This window comes from Sparus aurata, chromosome 14 (genome assembly GCF_900880675.1).
Source record: "Sparus aurata chromosome 14, fSpaAur1.1, whole genome shotgun sequence".
In the NCBI taxonomy this organism is placed as follows: domain Eukaryota; kingdom Metazoa; phylum Chordata; class Actinopteri; order Spariformes; family Sparidae; genus Sparus; species Sparus aurata.
Window position 1 is genome coordinate 20796589 of NC_044200.1, and position 16008 is coordinate 20812596.

Sequence of the window (16008 nt, forward strand, 5' to 3'; positions counted from 1 at the left end):
CCACCCATATTTTAAAAGGATAAATTCACTCAAAAATGAAAATTCAGTCGTTATCTCTTCCCCTCATGCTGATGAACAGGTGAAGTTTCGTAGCCCACAAAACATTTCTGGAGCTTTACAGCAAAACACTGGAGCCTCCAGCCTGTCCCATTCATTTCTAATGTGATAACCATTTTCTGGGGGCCACTAATAGTCTTGCTCGTGCTCCAAATTGGGCCAACAGATTATTTTTGGGCCCTCCCATGACCCAGGGTCTAGGACAGCTGACCAGATTTGTTCCTTTCCTGTCAGGATTCCTGCCAACTTCTGTTTATTTCTTGTGCAGTGGATGTCAATATATCAAATGAAGCGTCCCCTCCTTTATGAGTCACTGCTCTCCATTCTCTCCCTAATCTTTACCATGTTGTGTATTTATATGTGTGTTGCAGGAGGTGCTGGAGTCGTGTCAGACTCGCGTGTCTAAGCTCGAGCTGCAGCAGCAGCAGAACCAGACAGTTCAGGTGGAAAACGCAGACGCTAAGGTGCTGCTGGGAAAATGCATCAACATCATGCTGGCCATCGTCACCGTTATCTTGGTGTGCGTGTCCACGGCGGCCAAGTTCACCGCCCCGCTGCTGCGTAGCCGAGTCCACCTAGCGCTCACCTGCGTGGGCTTGTCCGTGTTGGCGCTGCTGTGGAAGAACTGGGAACATTTGCAGTGTGCGTTGGAACGATTGGTCCTCCCGCACTGATGGAGGAGCACAGGCGAACGCTTTGTCCGAGCCCGGGGAGGAGTTTACATGTAGCCTTACACCAGCCCGAGTCCCCCAGAGATTTTAGGCTCCGCAGTGACTTGATTTATGGCTCTGTGTTTTGCATGTCTAAATGGGGTCCACGCAAATCCACAAAGCCTTTCCCAGAATGCACCTTCACAGTAATTCTAACAAACAACACAGAGATGTAAGCTGATATATAACAACTGTGACAAACCTCTACAACATGCTGTCTACGAGGCTGAAGGTGCAAACATACAAGTATCACTACAGTCCAGTAAGAGATGGATCAGCTGGAACTGACCAGATGAAAGTCGTATTATTGGATGTTGGACTCCCTCTGCTCTCATCTGGTCGCACGAACCACAGCAGTGGACCTAAATATAGAGGAGTGAGCTTTTATTGTGGCATGGGAATACAGTGATTATTTCCTGCCCTTAAAGGGAAGTGTATCTGTTATAGCACCGCCTCGCACCTCTGAACAAACACTCGCTGGCAGTCCGCGGCCAGTCGATCAGTCTTGAACCTGCACAGAACGCCTCCTCGTGCACCAGCTAGCTGTGACAACACAATGACACATCCACCTGAAGGTTGAATTGTACCGTGTGTCTGTACTTAACTGTTCTGTATTTATGTGATGTTGTGCGTCTCGTTCAAAAGGACATTTTCTAAGCTTTCTTTTAAAACTGTGGGTGTGTTTGTGTCGGAGTGTGCGTTCGTGTACTGTACGTCTGCTTGTGTGTGTCTGGGTGTGTGTCTATACTTTGTTTTTTAAAGAAACTGTTGCACATTAAATGAAATATCCGCTTAATTAGTGAGTTGGGTGAGAGGATTACAGGTGCAATATGTGAGAATTGGCCATCTGTCAACTTCATAGTTCAAACAGATAGGAGGTGGTATATCACAGGAGTAACCGCTAACTGCTGCCAACTGTGGCTGCTCCTAGCCAGTTAGCCCAGTTAGCTGTGTAGATAGCGGTTCAAGGCTCAGAGCTCAGGGACCAGGAGAGTGTTAGTGTTAACACTGCTAACACAGAAGCTTTGGACCGAGGGCTAGCTGGTTAGCATGCTAACTTCAGTAGCAACACAATACATGATGATATTGTAAAAAACTGCTAATATTCACATTCTTTTGATAATTTTAGTTAGTTTTGAATGTTTTCAACTAAAATTCTTACATATAGATCCAGGAGACAATTAGCTTAGCTTAGCTTAGCATATAGACTGGAAAGAAAGGGGAACAGCTAGCGTGGCTCTGTCTCTGTGATTAAAATGCTGCTTGACATGTTAATCAATATATATATTGTTTCATCTTTACAAGAAACTTATTTTAAAAATGTGCAGGATTATTTTTTGGATTGAAGTATTTTCTTCCTGCCATTAAACTCACCACAAGCTGCTGTTGACAGAGCCAGACTAGCTGTTTCCTGTCTTTAAGCTAAGCTAAGCTAACAGATATGAAACTGGTATCGATCTTCTCATTTAACTCTTAACAAGCATATTTCCCAAAATGTCGAAATTTATGGATTGCCTCCTGTCTTGTTAATTTGATGCTTTACGGGGTTTTCGTCTTGTAAAAATCTGATGTTTTTTGGGTTGCTTCTCGAAGCTGTTTGAGAAAGAACACATTTGGTCCGTGAGTGCTTTACTCAGTTTTAGCATCCACCAGCGAGCGTGTCGACTGTGAGCGCGGCCTGTGCGATTAGAGCAAAGCTCTAAATGCGAGTAGGTTTGACTCAAAGATCCCGATTTTATTGAATTGCCTTTTAACGAGGCGAACAGAGCAAGTTATCTCGTGCGTGTGAAGCCTTTGATGTCGTGCTGCACTCATGTCCGGTGGGAATAAAAAGCAGTGATGTTCTGATTGTTCAAAGTCCGGACTTGAGAGAGTTTCCCACCTGTAGAAACCTGTCTGAAGCCACGGGGAGACGGATGTGGGTGATTACTGCTAATACATCTGAAATGCTCATAATAATTCCTTTCAGCTTTTTCACACTTGACTCTCTCTCACAGCTGGGGAGTGACTCATGTGAGAGGATGTCTGAAACTAGCACAGAGAGTCCTGCCCTGCCGTCATATTTTAAGACTTGTGAATTGTAACGACGCGCCGGATGAAAATTTGTTGTTTTACTCGATGTAGGAATTTCTGCTGTAGCACAAAAAAAATCAAACAGCATTCACCACTACAAACTAAAATTATGAGTTGTGTTATGAGTACTGTAACGACTGTTTTTTCCCCATGTGACATGAATGCAGCATCACAGATTGGAAAGAGGAAACTGAACAATGTAGCTCCGAGCTCCTGAACCCTGTTTCACTGTGATGATGAGGGGGATGAAATGGGACCGATGCCTTTTCAGTGCAGCTTATTTCCTCCTCTGTTTGCGTCCCTTTGAAAGCCAAATATGGAGATTTTTAAGGCACCTTAGGCTTTTTAAATGAAACTGAAATTACTATTTTTATTTTTTTTTTGCTCACCATTAATCTTTAATTGGCTCGAACACTATTTCTCTCTGCTCCCTAAGAGAGACGTGCACCTCATTTCCAAAGCCTGTATTTGTAAATCCATGATGTATATTTTCACATTTCTGTCTCCTCTATGTGCATTAGTTTCTCGTTATGGATTTCCATAACATTATTTTTTTTTTCATTTGAGAAAAATAAATCTGTTTTTCTAAAGAGTGCTTTCTGTTTTTTCTGTTTCCTGCTGGTTCCTTTCTATTACTAGAACCTCATCTATTATACATCATCCGTCAGGCGGCTGTCTGATGTGAGGACGGGCATCAAACCGCTCTGCAGGCATCATAAGGAATTCATACATAAAATGGGTGTAAATTACCTTGACAAACACCCGACAGCTGCGCAGTGTGCTGCACTGTTGTAGAGGAAACCCTCTGGAGTCGTGTTCCTTCTTGTATTGCAAATAATATTACAGATATTTCAGTGTTTGGCTGAAGTCGAATCATTCGGGACTTCACAATTATTCACTATGTTCCGTCTCAACGTCCCCATTTAAACCACACATAGTAAAAATGCCAGAAAATAAGGCAACACTTATGGTTTCTTTGATCAGCATCTTGATATGCCACACCTGTGAGGTGGGCTGGATTATCTCAGCAAAGGAGAAGTGCTCACAGATTTGTGAACAGTATTTTAGAGAAATGGATCTTTTGTGCATATAGAAAAAGTTTTGCATCTTTGAGTTCAGCTCATGAAAAATAGGAGCAAAAACAAAAGTGTTGCATTTATATTTTTGTTCAGTGTATGTTAGGGCTGGGTATCACCAGGTACCTCGCGATACGATACTATCACGATATTTTGCCCATGATAACGATAATATCACGATACAGCGATTCTGCGATAATCGATATATTGCAAGAAATTTCATCCACGATACATCACGATATCTGTGTCACTGAAGAAATTCAGAATTGATTGACTGCACTGAATCCATTTCACAGGAATTACAAAACATTGTCAATCAATTTCACATGAACGACAGCCAAGTAAACAAAGAGTATATTGCACAGTGTCTCTTCTTAACACACACACTGACTACAACTATCATTAAATATCTATATGTGTGAGTTTCAGAGCTACTTAAAACTACTTTAATTTTATTTGGTTGTATCCCGATGTTTGAATAAAGATAAAGCTGTCCTCCGAAGATGGGTGGTGGTGGTGGGCCAAAAAAAAAAAAAAATTATTTTATTTTATTTTTTTTACTTTTTTAAACATCGATATTTGGCACCAGGGTATCGATAACGTACCTCAAGACGAAATATCGCGATATATCGTAGTATCGATATTTTGGCACACCCCTAGTGTATGTATATATATGTGTGTGTGTGTATATATATATATATTGTGAAATATTGCAGCCCATACAATTATACAATAGCCTACTGTATTAGGGCTGTCAATTTGTATTTAATATTCGAATATAGGTGCAGTGATGCCACTTCTCAACTTTATTTTGCATGCTGCAGGTCCGGAGTGCCGAGTGGACAAAGGTGAGACTGAAAACACATAATGAATGAGATGTTTTTCAAGCAGTCATACTAAACAAATGTCCCTAACAGGTGACATCATCTTGCGTATATTTGGGAACCTGCAGTAGGAGCGCTGTGTCGTGGAGCGTCAGTGATGCTGCAGGAGCACTGAGTGGACCACAGTGAGACTGGAAACATAATAAGGTGGGTCAGGCATAATAAATCATACTAAATTGTTATTACCTTGCAATATTATTAAAGGAATAATACTAAACATAACTATCGCCATTATTCATATTATTCGATACACCTGTGCAACATCGTGCAGTGCAGAACAACAGCTGTGCCATAAATTCTGCTTTTATAAATCTTCTACACGTTCAGTTGTTGTTGACATTATCAGAAAGGTGTTCTTTCTACTTTATGTTATTTGTTGAGGTCATAGTGGGCGGTGGTGCTGTGCTGGACTGCATTATCTCAATTGTTGCTTATATTTTGCCTACAAGAGTTTTAATGGAGAGGGCAAAATATCAGAAACACTGATGAATACCTTTTTGACAATGTCAGCTAAAACTAGAAATATATACGTTTTATAAATGAAGAACTTATGGCAGAGCAGTTGAACTGGACTGTCTTAGATTGCACAAGTGCACCTTATGACATGAGTGATGAGTCTATGCATGTTAGTAACTGTAATGAATATATAGTTAATTAATAATTTAAGTAATCATACAACATTGATGCTGCATGCTGCACATCAGGAGAACTGAAGAGTAAAAGCACCAAAGATCTTCTAGCTCAGGAGTGATGATGACGAGGATGTTACACGTCTCCTGTTAATGATCGTCGCTTTCATTTGTTTTGTTTCAGTTTTTATACTCATTCACTAAAATATTTAGGGAGTAAATCTCTGGCCTTGATGGCTCCCTGTTTACACACCGGGAGCTGCTGGTTTTCTCCATTAAGTCTGAAAAATGTCCTCTCCCCGCGTGCGTTTCTTTCATGGGCAGTCATGTTATTTGCTCCTCTTCTGCAGTCATATCTGTCAACACCATCCAAATAAAAACACACATCTGGGCTGTATCGCTGGTGTCTGTGGACTCGTCTAAATGTCATCACTTGCATAACAGATCACTAACTTTTTAAAGACATTAAACACAACAATATATTTTGAATCAACATATTGACAGGATTAATGCAGTGTACCGCTTTCTTTGATCCAGTAAAGGTCATTGGAGCGCCAGTATCATCAAACACAGCAAACACAAAAGCAGACGTATCAAGATGACATTTGTCTGAAAGTGCATCAACGGATTCACTTCTGCACTTTTTGACCGCCTCGAGGCATGAACGTGTAGGAGTGGATGTTTCGATGCTTCGTTTGTGCCCACGACAGTGCGTCACCTCATGAGGGAAGGCGGCGAGTCCGGTGGGCACAAATATCCCCGTCGTAGAAGAAAACACCATGTTTTATCACTTACAACACGATAGGATGATATAGCGGTCTAAAAGGCAGTGGTTTCATGGTTTAAAGAGTCAGAGGGTTCGGTCACATACTGCATCCACTCTGTTGGTAGGATTGCTCTTGAAGTTCTCTTTGTAGAAGCGCATGGAGGAGACGATGGAGCCTGCAGCCCAGTAGATCAGGACATCTGTCAAAAGTTCCTCCAGGCTGAATTTCCTGTAGAAGAAACCGTGCAGCATCAACAACTGTTAAATTTTTATGCTGAAAACAACAAGAAGGCAAAACTGAACTCCCTCTTGAACCTTTCCTGCCAGCCGTCCATCAGATTTCTGTAACTGAGATCGGTCGCGGTGGAGAACTTCTCCAGGATGGAGGCCGCCGAGCCTACAGGGGAGTCATTCACTCCACAGCCTGTAAAGATGGATTACGATCTGAAATAATAACACGCTGAGATTACAAGATACTGACATTTTTTTCTCTCTCAGCAAAACACCATCATGATTTGCTCCACTCAGTCTTTGGCAATTTGTAGTGTAATTAGTTTTTGGTCTCTTAATCACACTGCAAGCGCTGTTTCACAATCTATGTAAAGATGGTGGTAAGTTGTGGTGTGTGAGCGCTTGTTTTGCTGTCTCTCACTGAGGCTTCATCTGTGCCATGTTGGTGGTGATCAGGGAGCCAAAGTCTCCTCCCTGCAGATAGAACTGGGAGAACCCCAAACGCTCCATCAGAGTCAGGAAAACTCTTGTGGCGGACAGAGTGTCAAAACCTGAAAAAAGACGGGAAGCACGCCTGTAAACATCTGCTGCCCGAGCTGGAACACGTCCATTTGTTCCTCATCGTCTACCTTGTTTGCGAGGGGCGTCTGAGAAGAACCTTGTGTTGAAGCAAACGTAAATAAACAGTGGCCAAATATTCCTATCATCAGGGATCCCTCTGTGGGCTGTGTGTACCTTCTAGTTTAGTTTTGAAGTGTGGGTACTTGTTCAGCACTGACACCTGTTTCTCCCAGTCAAACTCATGTCTCCAGTAAGAAGCCAGTTTTTTTTTAGATAAGTGGAATTGAAGCCGTGATGGAAGCCGCTGTCTTCTACAGGATCGGAGTCGTATCAGCATCCAAGCCAAGGAAAGTTTCCCTGCAAAGTGTGTAGTGGCAGGTGCTTACTTTAAAACCTGAGGTATGTGCATAGTGCAGTTCCAAAGGTGAGAGCCCCACAGGTGAACAAAACAAAAGGGGGTGGTGCAGGTGTGTTCCTGCCTTTTAAGGCACTCTAAGACTGAGGTGGGGTTTGCGTTGCAGAGATTGTTGATTGGCTGTCGATCGAAACGAACACAAGTGCCGTTCCAAAGGTGAACCATAACAGAAAGGTGTGGTGCAGGTAATCCAGCTGCAGCAAGGCAGAGGACACAAATGACAACAAATGTTACCGCAGAGAGCTTCAAAAGTTGTGCACGAACACGCCAAAATCAAACCACGACACACCTTGTTTGCTTCCTGTTGACTGTGTTCTGCAATTATGATAGATTTCCAGCAGTAGGAGGAGGAAGAGGCAGCAAAACGAACACACGAACGACTCCAAAAGTTCCAGGAAGTGCTTGGCGGGCAATAGAAAACGACAGGAAAACCAAGATACTCGGTAAATAATGGTCAATAAATGCTATGCAACATTTATATGCTTGTGTTGATTGTTTTGAACTCTGTTAAGTTCACTAACTTTCCGGTCAGGGGTCCTTTACTGCATCCTGTGTGCTGTGAACTTGTCAATAGTGGGCAAAATAAAAATAAATCAATTATAAATAGCACTAAAACAGAAAAACAATTGTTAATAGGATTAAAAAGGGTCTTTTTAATTGATATTTAATTTCTCTGGTCTGTATTTGTTACTTATCCCAAACTAAAGGAATGTAATCAAGTTACATTACTTTAATATTGTAATCGGGTGAATTCAGGTAATCTGGACACCTCAGCTCAAGTGTTGTTGATGTCTGTTCTGTACTTTTACCACAAAATGTATGGAATTAAATGTCCACGATGACTTCATGGTGGTGATGTCACAGAAAGGGGCGTGGCACTTGTACATATGACTTTTGGACTTTAGACTTTATACTTGTATTCATCCACATCAGGGAAATTCACTTGTGACAGATAATAAGTACAAGACTTACAAATACTAAAAAATACAAAAAAAGATTTAGATAAGACAGAAAAGATTACAGTATAGAAAGGACTATACGCTATGTGCATAAATGAATATCATGTATATGATATCATGTATATAATAATCTATTTCTTACCTTTTTATTATGTTTATTTTGACCTATAATTATTGTTCATTGTTAAATTGAACTTGTCCTCAGGCTGCTGTGACACACAGATATCCCCGTTTGCAGGACCAGTTACGGAGTTCTGATTCTGATTCAATTGCAGGAGGTCAATGATGTCATATTCTGATCAGCCATAAATAAGAAAATGTTTCTAATATTTTATCACATTATGTTTGTGTCGGGACCGTCACGTGGTTCTGACATGAGAGCGGCCTAAAGTCCACCAGCAAAGGAAAGTGCATCGACCCTGATGTCCAGCTTGACACAGTCCCCCCGCAGGTTTGACAACTACCATCTCCCATTGTCTGAGAGCGCACCTGAATGCATCGTCAGTTCCAACTCCAGTCCCAGAGTGATGTGTTGCTGGAAGCATCAGGAGTCAGATGTGGTTAGTGTGGAGATGAAGAGGAGTCATTGATTCAACTGATGTTCAAGGACTAAAACTATCCCAAGGACACACTGAGTGAACTCCTAACAGCTGCAGAAGATAATCGCCAGGTCGGACTCACACCTGATTAAATGTGAGTCTTAAAAAACCTGATTTAAAGCCATCTGTAATGTGTTTATTGGCGAGCATGAGGTGGTGCAGTCATTTAATGATGTGGATTTATGGATCCTTAAAAATCCAGGATCTTTATCACCCGATACTGAAAGCTGCAGGAAAGATGTAGCACCAACAATAAGATTAAAAATAGATATAATTTGGCACAAAAATCAAGTTAATGTACATATTTTCAAGAGATCAGCAGTGGTGGAAAGTAACTAAGTACATTTACTCATGTCTTGTACTTAAACACAGTTTTGAGGTACTGTAATATTGTGCTTTTTATGCTACTCCACTACATGTATTCATTAAAATGAGTCACTAGTTCCTTTAAAAATTCAGATTATTAGTACAAAATATTATCAAGCAATAAAAAATATATAGATTTGAATAGATGAAGCTACACAACAAAATATAAAGTAGTTAGAATTAGCCCCAACCTACCAGCTGTATCAATAATCATAATCCTTTTATATAATACACATAATTCTGTATAATTAATACTTTTTAATGGCATTACTTTTGTATTTTTACTTAACATCACATTTTAATGCTCCCGTTAATCTTAAACAGGGCTATTTTTCTTTCACAGAATTGCATTTTATTTATTTTTTTGCCAGTCGTCTGGATATTTAATTAGAAAAACAACTGCAAAATGTCATTTTGTAGTGATATTGTTGTTAAATTTGAACTTGGACCATGTAATTGCATATTATGTGGAGCAATTGTGTTTTCCAGCTAACAGGTTCAGCTGCGGGTCATCTGCAGGCTTGTGTTTGAGTAAAATAAATAAATAATTCAGTGTTTCTCAAACTCACATCGATCGATGACGGAAGAACTTACAAAGCTTCTGATTGTTTGGGGGGGAAGAAAATCAGACTGTAACCTTTAAACGGAGGCTTTGAGTTTACTTCAGGCGTTTTAAGACCTTTTTACTTGGAACAGACACAGACGACTGACAGGAAGTGAACTCAGGCCTGAAGATGCATCTTGAGATAAATGTCAGGTGGTTTTCATCACTTCCCAGTACGAAGGCATTCAGGTTTAATTGGATTTGAAGCATAAACATAAATATTTTCCTTTCACAGAAGCATCTCAGCTACACAGGATGGGTGTCAGTGTTGGATGGCCAGTAATCCATAATCTAGCTGTTCTGTGGATCATTTCTGTTATTTTGGCCCTATATTTATTATTCAGACAGCGTTTTGCTCCATATTGTTCCTCCTCCTCTGCACTGAACACTGTTCTGTTTCTGCCAGAGTTCATTCTCCTCAGAAAGGCACCCTGCTCAGGTTTTAACACCTACTGACTCCAGATCTGCTCAGGCACATTTAAAGTATATTCTGTGCATGCATGCAGCCCGGGGACGCTGTGAAACACAGAGGAGACTGCCACCTAGCTGTCAGATATGAGCAGTGCATCTAGAATTACACTTCAATTCTATCCAGTTTCTCACAACAAACTTTAGTGTTCTAAAAGATTAATTAAAAATATAAATTTGACATGTAGACACAGTTGTTTTACCAACGTGGATAAAGGAAAATACACCAACAAATATAAAACATCTGTGATTATAATGCACACTAGTTACAGTGTCAAAGAAAAATAATGACCAACAGCAAACAGAGTAAATCACGAAAAATCCTATATGTAAACCTGACAAAGTTTCTATACATAGCACATATTTTACATATATATTACTTAAGCTATACTGTTGACAGGTTATTTTTTATTTATAGATATTATCCATCATATCAACAAAACATATCGTCACCATATTAAAAACATTAATATCTCTCATTTCAGTATTTTAAACACATAAACGTGTTTTGGGAAAAAGTAAGTCATTTGATTATTCAGTGAAAAATTAAAATTGTATCAAAAACGACTGTTTACCCTTCAAGATTGTGTTGGTTAAGCAGTGTACAGTATTTTTATTTATCCTTTATTTAGTAATATAAAAAACAACAATACAATTTACAGAACAAGACAGGAAACAAATCAAGATAAAAAAAAAAGGTCCAGCAAAACATATAGAGAGAGGAAGTATAAAGATAAAACAATCAAGATAAGCAAAATATAGGCATAGATAAATAAACATGACTTAAAATGTGACATATCAATTTAAAGTTTTTAAAGTTTTACTATTTATCTTCAATATACATTTGAGAAAATATACAAAATTAATAAAATCTGGTGAATTAGTATCTGCGTTATGTTTTTAAAATATATCAATATTAAATATACTTGTGTATATAAATCAAAAATGAGCAACAAAACAATGATGACATCAGGGTGTTCAGTGTGTGACGTGTAGTGCGTCATCCACAACACGTGGTGGCGCCAGTGAGCGTCACTGTTTTGGCGCAAACCGGAAGTCGTCATAACTGGCCGCCTTAAAGAAAGTTTAGTGTTGCTGCGGAGAGCTGCTGCTGAAATATACAGTCTTCTGGAAGAAACGCGTCGTTATTTTTTAATTTCTTCAAACACATTAATAGCTCAACATATTAGCGTTGTTGTCGGGGGTTTCAGAGCGGACACGCGCGAAGAAGTCACACAGGAATGTTAGCTGTCTTAGTTAGCAAGTGTAGCTAACGAGACCACAGGAGCTAGTTAGCATCGTTGTTTCAATGGATTCTGTTCAATAAATTCACGTTAGGTCGTTTTTAAAATTGCTGACCGGTTTCTTAAATGGATGAGCACAAGGAGAACATTAATGCCAAGGACGTCAATGTGAAGATGTCTGATACAAGAGAAGATGACAAGGTTGGTGTTAGCAGCATGCTAAGCTTCATGTTTTGATGTGTGTTTCAGCCAGATGCAACAAACAATGTAGAGCTGAGTTTATTTTGTGTTGAGGCATCCAAGCTGCGATGAACAAATACTTTGCAGCTCTATTAAATACCATACCATGTTTGAAATTTCGACTGACGTTACAAAAAACGTGGAAGTTGGAACCATCTTAGTTTCTGAGCTCTTATTGTTGCTTTGTTGTTGTCAAACCGAGGAGAAGTTAGTTTTAGGTTGTATATTGGACAGACAGTCACTCAAGAATGAACCTATTGTTTGTTTGATTTACTTAAAAACAGTGTTTCTTCATGCTGACTTGATATTTGTCAAGGGTTATTATGATTAAATCAAAATATAAATCTTAATTTCATTCAGCACGCTTATTTTAATGGCTGTGTGTCATGTACTTATTTTGCAAAATATTTTGTATAAGATTATGGCTTCTTATTTTTCATTAGCTTCCACCTCATGTAACCCAATGACTCCAAACCAACACCGAATTATATTACTACATGAGATAATTAAGACACAGCTCTTTTTAAACATTTTACTGATTCTACTATTTTATATTGCGTTTATTTTTACCACTATCGTCAAAAACTGATGCACTGCGATACAACTGCAAAGCAGCAGTATTGGAAGAGTTTGGAACCTCAAAGATTCTTTATTACCATCTCACCAACTAACATCGGAACAGTACGTTAATGTTCTATACTACTGCCTTTAAACCACCGAAAGAGGGAATATTTTTGGGCAGAATGGTTCTCATCTCTTCAGAGGAGGCCTTAAAAATCTCTGACAAGAAGCTCATGGTGCCATAACACCCTTCTAAGACACTTTATGTTGGTTTTTATTTAAAGTCGTTGCCCAACTGAACAGCAGAATGAACAGTGTATATTGTGAAATTTGAAAGATATTCAGTGACATTTATGACCTGCGCCCATTTACAGAATGACACATTTGGACTTTACTCTGACATTATCTCTTTCTATAAACAATCCAGATCTGCAACTTGCTTAATTTTCAGTTTGTTCTGTTTCTGTGACACATAATGGCTGATATAATTCCTCTTCAGGCGAAGCCTTGCAGCAGGATTTGTCCTGCTGAAGAATCTGTCCCTGAGCTGTCCCCTTCTGAGTCAAACAAGGACTTCAGTCACCCGGTGTACAAAGAGATCGCTCTGGCTAACGGACACATCAACCGCATGTCCAAGCAGGAGCTTCGGACGAAGTTGGCAGAGCTGCAGCTGGACACAAGGTAACTACAAAACCGTTGTATAGGATCTACAGCAGCATTTGGTAAATGCTTGAACATAAAACCAGTCTGTTTCTTAAACCCTTGTCTCTTTTGTGTGTAAAGAGGTGTGAAGGATGTGATGAAGAAGAGGCTGAAGAGCCACTATAAGAAGCAGAAGCTGCTGCAGTCAGCAGCGGAGGGAGGGCCGACTGACACCTACTACGACTACATCTGTGTGGTGGACTTTGAAGCAACGTGTGAGGAGGACAATCCCTCAGATTTCCATCATGAAATCATCGAGTTCCCCATGGTTCTAATCAACACGCACACTTTAGAAATTGTAAGTTGAGTCTGTGATGTTGTTCAGTTTTTAATGTTCAGGCTGAGCTTTGTATTAATAAATGTTTTTCCTTGTTTACTTTGCAGGTGGACTCTTTTCAGGAATATGTAAAACCAGAGTTGAACCCGACGCTTTCAGACTTTTGTATAAAGTTAACAGGGATTACACAGGTAGGTTGAGCCGTACTTACTTTCAGCATCATCTTGATATGATCAAGAGATTTTATGTACATAAATAAAATGTTTTGTGTCACAGAAAATGGTCGATGATGCAGACCCATTTCAAGATGTTCTCCAGAGAGTTGTAACTTGGCTTCAGGAGCGAGAGCTCGGGACAAAGTATAAATACGCCATCCTGACTGATGGGTATGTTTTAGATTTACTCATCCTGCAGAGTTTGAACCGAGTTTGTCTCTCTCTCCTTGTCTGACAGTTATGTTTCTTTTGCTTTAATTATTTCTTTTTTAGGGCCTGGGATATGAGCAAGTTCCTCAACATCCAGTGTCAGCTTAGCCGGATCAGATATCCTCAGTTTGCTAAGAAGTGGATAAATATAAGGAAATCATATGGAAACTTCTACAAGGTTTGTGTTTTTAATAGTTTTAAAATGGTAGATTCTAAAAAGTCCTTTTTAGACTTTATTTATGTGTATAAGGACAAAGCTACTCATGAAAAACTCTGAGGATTTTGTTATAAAATTCAGTCTGAAAACAACCAACCAGCTGTTTTCCTCCTCCAGGTCCCCCGCACACAGACGAAGCTGAGCACCATGCTGGAGAACTTGGGTCTGAAGTATGAAGGTCGCCCTCACAGCGGTCTGGACGATTCGCGCAACATCGCCAGGATAGCTTTACGCATGCTGCAGGACGGCTGTCAGCTGCGCGTCAATGAACGCATGCACGCCGGCCAGCTGCTGTCCGTTCCCAGCTCAGCTCCTGTGGAAGGAGCTCCTCCACCACACGGCCCCCGCAGCAGGGACAGGGAGTAGAACCACAAACTGAGGCGTGTGCTTACAGGAACCCCACATCTGTCTGGACTCTTAAACCCCATGACTTACAGAGAAAATTAAAGCTATGAAGCACTTTTACAGTCCGTTTTGTCGTAAAAGCTCCAGTTGTTGAAAGATATTTTCGTCTGACCAATAAATGTGGTCGGTATTTTGATTTTAAGATTCATGTGTGAGGGTTCCTCTCTGACCTCTGTATATTTTTACACCGGATGTCTGTAAGCAGAGATCATTCCAGTGTGTTGTGGGAGGAGCTTCTTCAACAGCTTCTTTGTTGTCGGTCTGTTAAAACCTCCCTCACCCCGCCTTGTCAAGCTGCTAATATCCATCAGATAATTTGATTAAAATGCCTTTCTGTTGTCCCATGACCGTGTGGAAAAAAATGTTAATTCTTGAGGCAGTATTGATCATCGTCAGCTTCACATCAACAATGTCAGTTTCAGCTTTGGCGTTTAAAACCTCACATCTGTCTAACCGTCTAACTTGTATTAATCACAAGAATCCACACAAGTGTTGCTGCTGCTGCCGTTTGAAGTGCTACATAACACGTTTTACCATTTGTCACTTTTCCAGAGGGGGTTAAATGTTTTGGAAACAGTCCCGTGGACTTGACTTGTCTGTATAGAGATCCTATAGAACAAAGTAATAGATGCACAGAATAAGTTTAGTCAATCTGTAATAAGTACTGCTGTAAGAGTTAGGCCTGTGTTATCTTTTGTATTGATGTTGAAGTAATTTTTATTTCATGGAGGATGCTCTATTTTAACAGGAAATAAATATTCTTTGGAATGACAAATGACACAAAATATGTTTCTCTGTTCTTTTAAATGATTTCTGTCATTTTTATGAATTAATCCAGGCTGTAAATGTTGTTTGTGTTTATTACAACTGCTAATTATTAAGAAAGTTGTTTGTGACCACTTTGTCTCCAGGTCCTAAAGTGTAATCTCTCTCTAAACATGCACAAAACATCAAATAATTCTAGATTAATTGCTAAATCCTATTTTTAAGTATCAAAGGAGAGTTCAACAGGTAGAGCGGCCGTCTAGTCCCGCCTCTCTGGGATACCAAACTCCAAATTGCTCCTGATGTGCAGTTGGCACCTTGCATGGCAGCCTCTGCTTACTAAATAAACTTAAAAATTATCATTTTACAGCTGAGCAGTTTGCTGCACAGTCGACAGTGGGCTTTGTAAGGATTTATTGATGGAACAGTTTCAGAGACATGATTTGACATGATGTATACATGATTATTATGTGTGAGGATCCATTTCAAACCTTTAACACTTTCAGTCCTGGGATTAAAGAAGCCCAAAATATCTCACATTCACTACTACAATTGTCTTTTTTGGTCACTGAGGGCAGAAAACCAACAGAAAAAGCTGTTTTTCAAGTTTATCGGAGCTTTTCAGAGGGCGATAAAGCTGCTCAGGCTCAGTCACACGCAGTTAATTAACTTTTAAACCAATGCAAAGAAATAAAAGAGGCTCTATTCACGATCAAATACTTTGAATCAGTTGCAGCATTAAAATACTGATGAATACAGGTGTAACCTTATGAA

General features: G+C 39.8%; 2 protein-coding genes and 1 pseudogene across 6 annotated transcripts in view; 2 read left to right on the top strand and 1 right to left on the bottom strand.

The window, feature by feature from the left end:
- Positions 1-3163, top strand: part of tmcc3 (transmembrane and coiled-coil domain family 3) — a 50904-nt gene extending 47741 nt beyond the window's left edge. For all 5 annotated transcript variants that reach the window (XM_030440434.1, XM_030440432.1, XM_030440435.1 and 2 more), the window contains one exon: positions 429-3163. In XM_030440434.1, the coding sequence (XP_030296294.1) occupies positions 429-731 (303 nt within the window). In that variant the 3' untranslated portion in view covers positions 732-3163. The remainder of the gene's footprint in view (positions 1-428) is intronic.
- A 2895-nt stretch (positions 3164-6058) lies between these two features.
- LOC115595935 (epoxide hydrolase 1-like) lies at positions 6059-8860 on the bottom strand (annotated as a pseudogene).
- A 2574-nt stretch (positions 8861-11434) lies between these two features.
- Positions 11435-15254, top strand: eri1 (exoribonuclease 1). The gene is made up of 7 exons (XM_030440807.1): positions 11435-11843; positions 12943-13124; positions 13227-13443; positions 13530-13613; positions 13699-13808; positions 13911-14025; positions 14182-15254. Exons 1-7 carry the CDS (start codon positions 11769-11771, stop codon positions 14428-14430), a joined length of 1032 nt encoding a protein of 343 aa, XP_030296667.1. The 5' UTR covers positions 11435-11768; the 3' UTR covers positions 14431-15254.
- Positions 15255-16008: the final 754 nt, after the last annotated feature.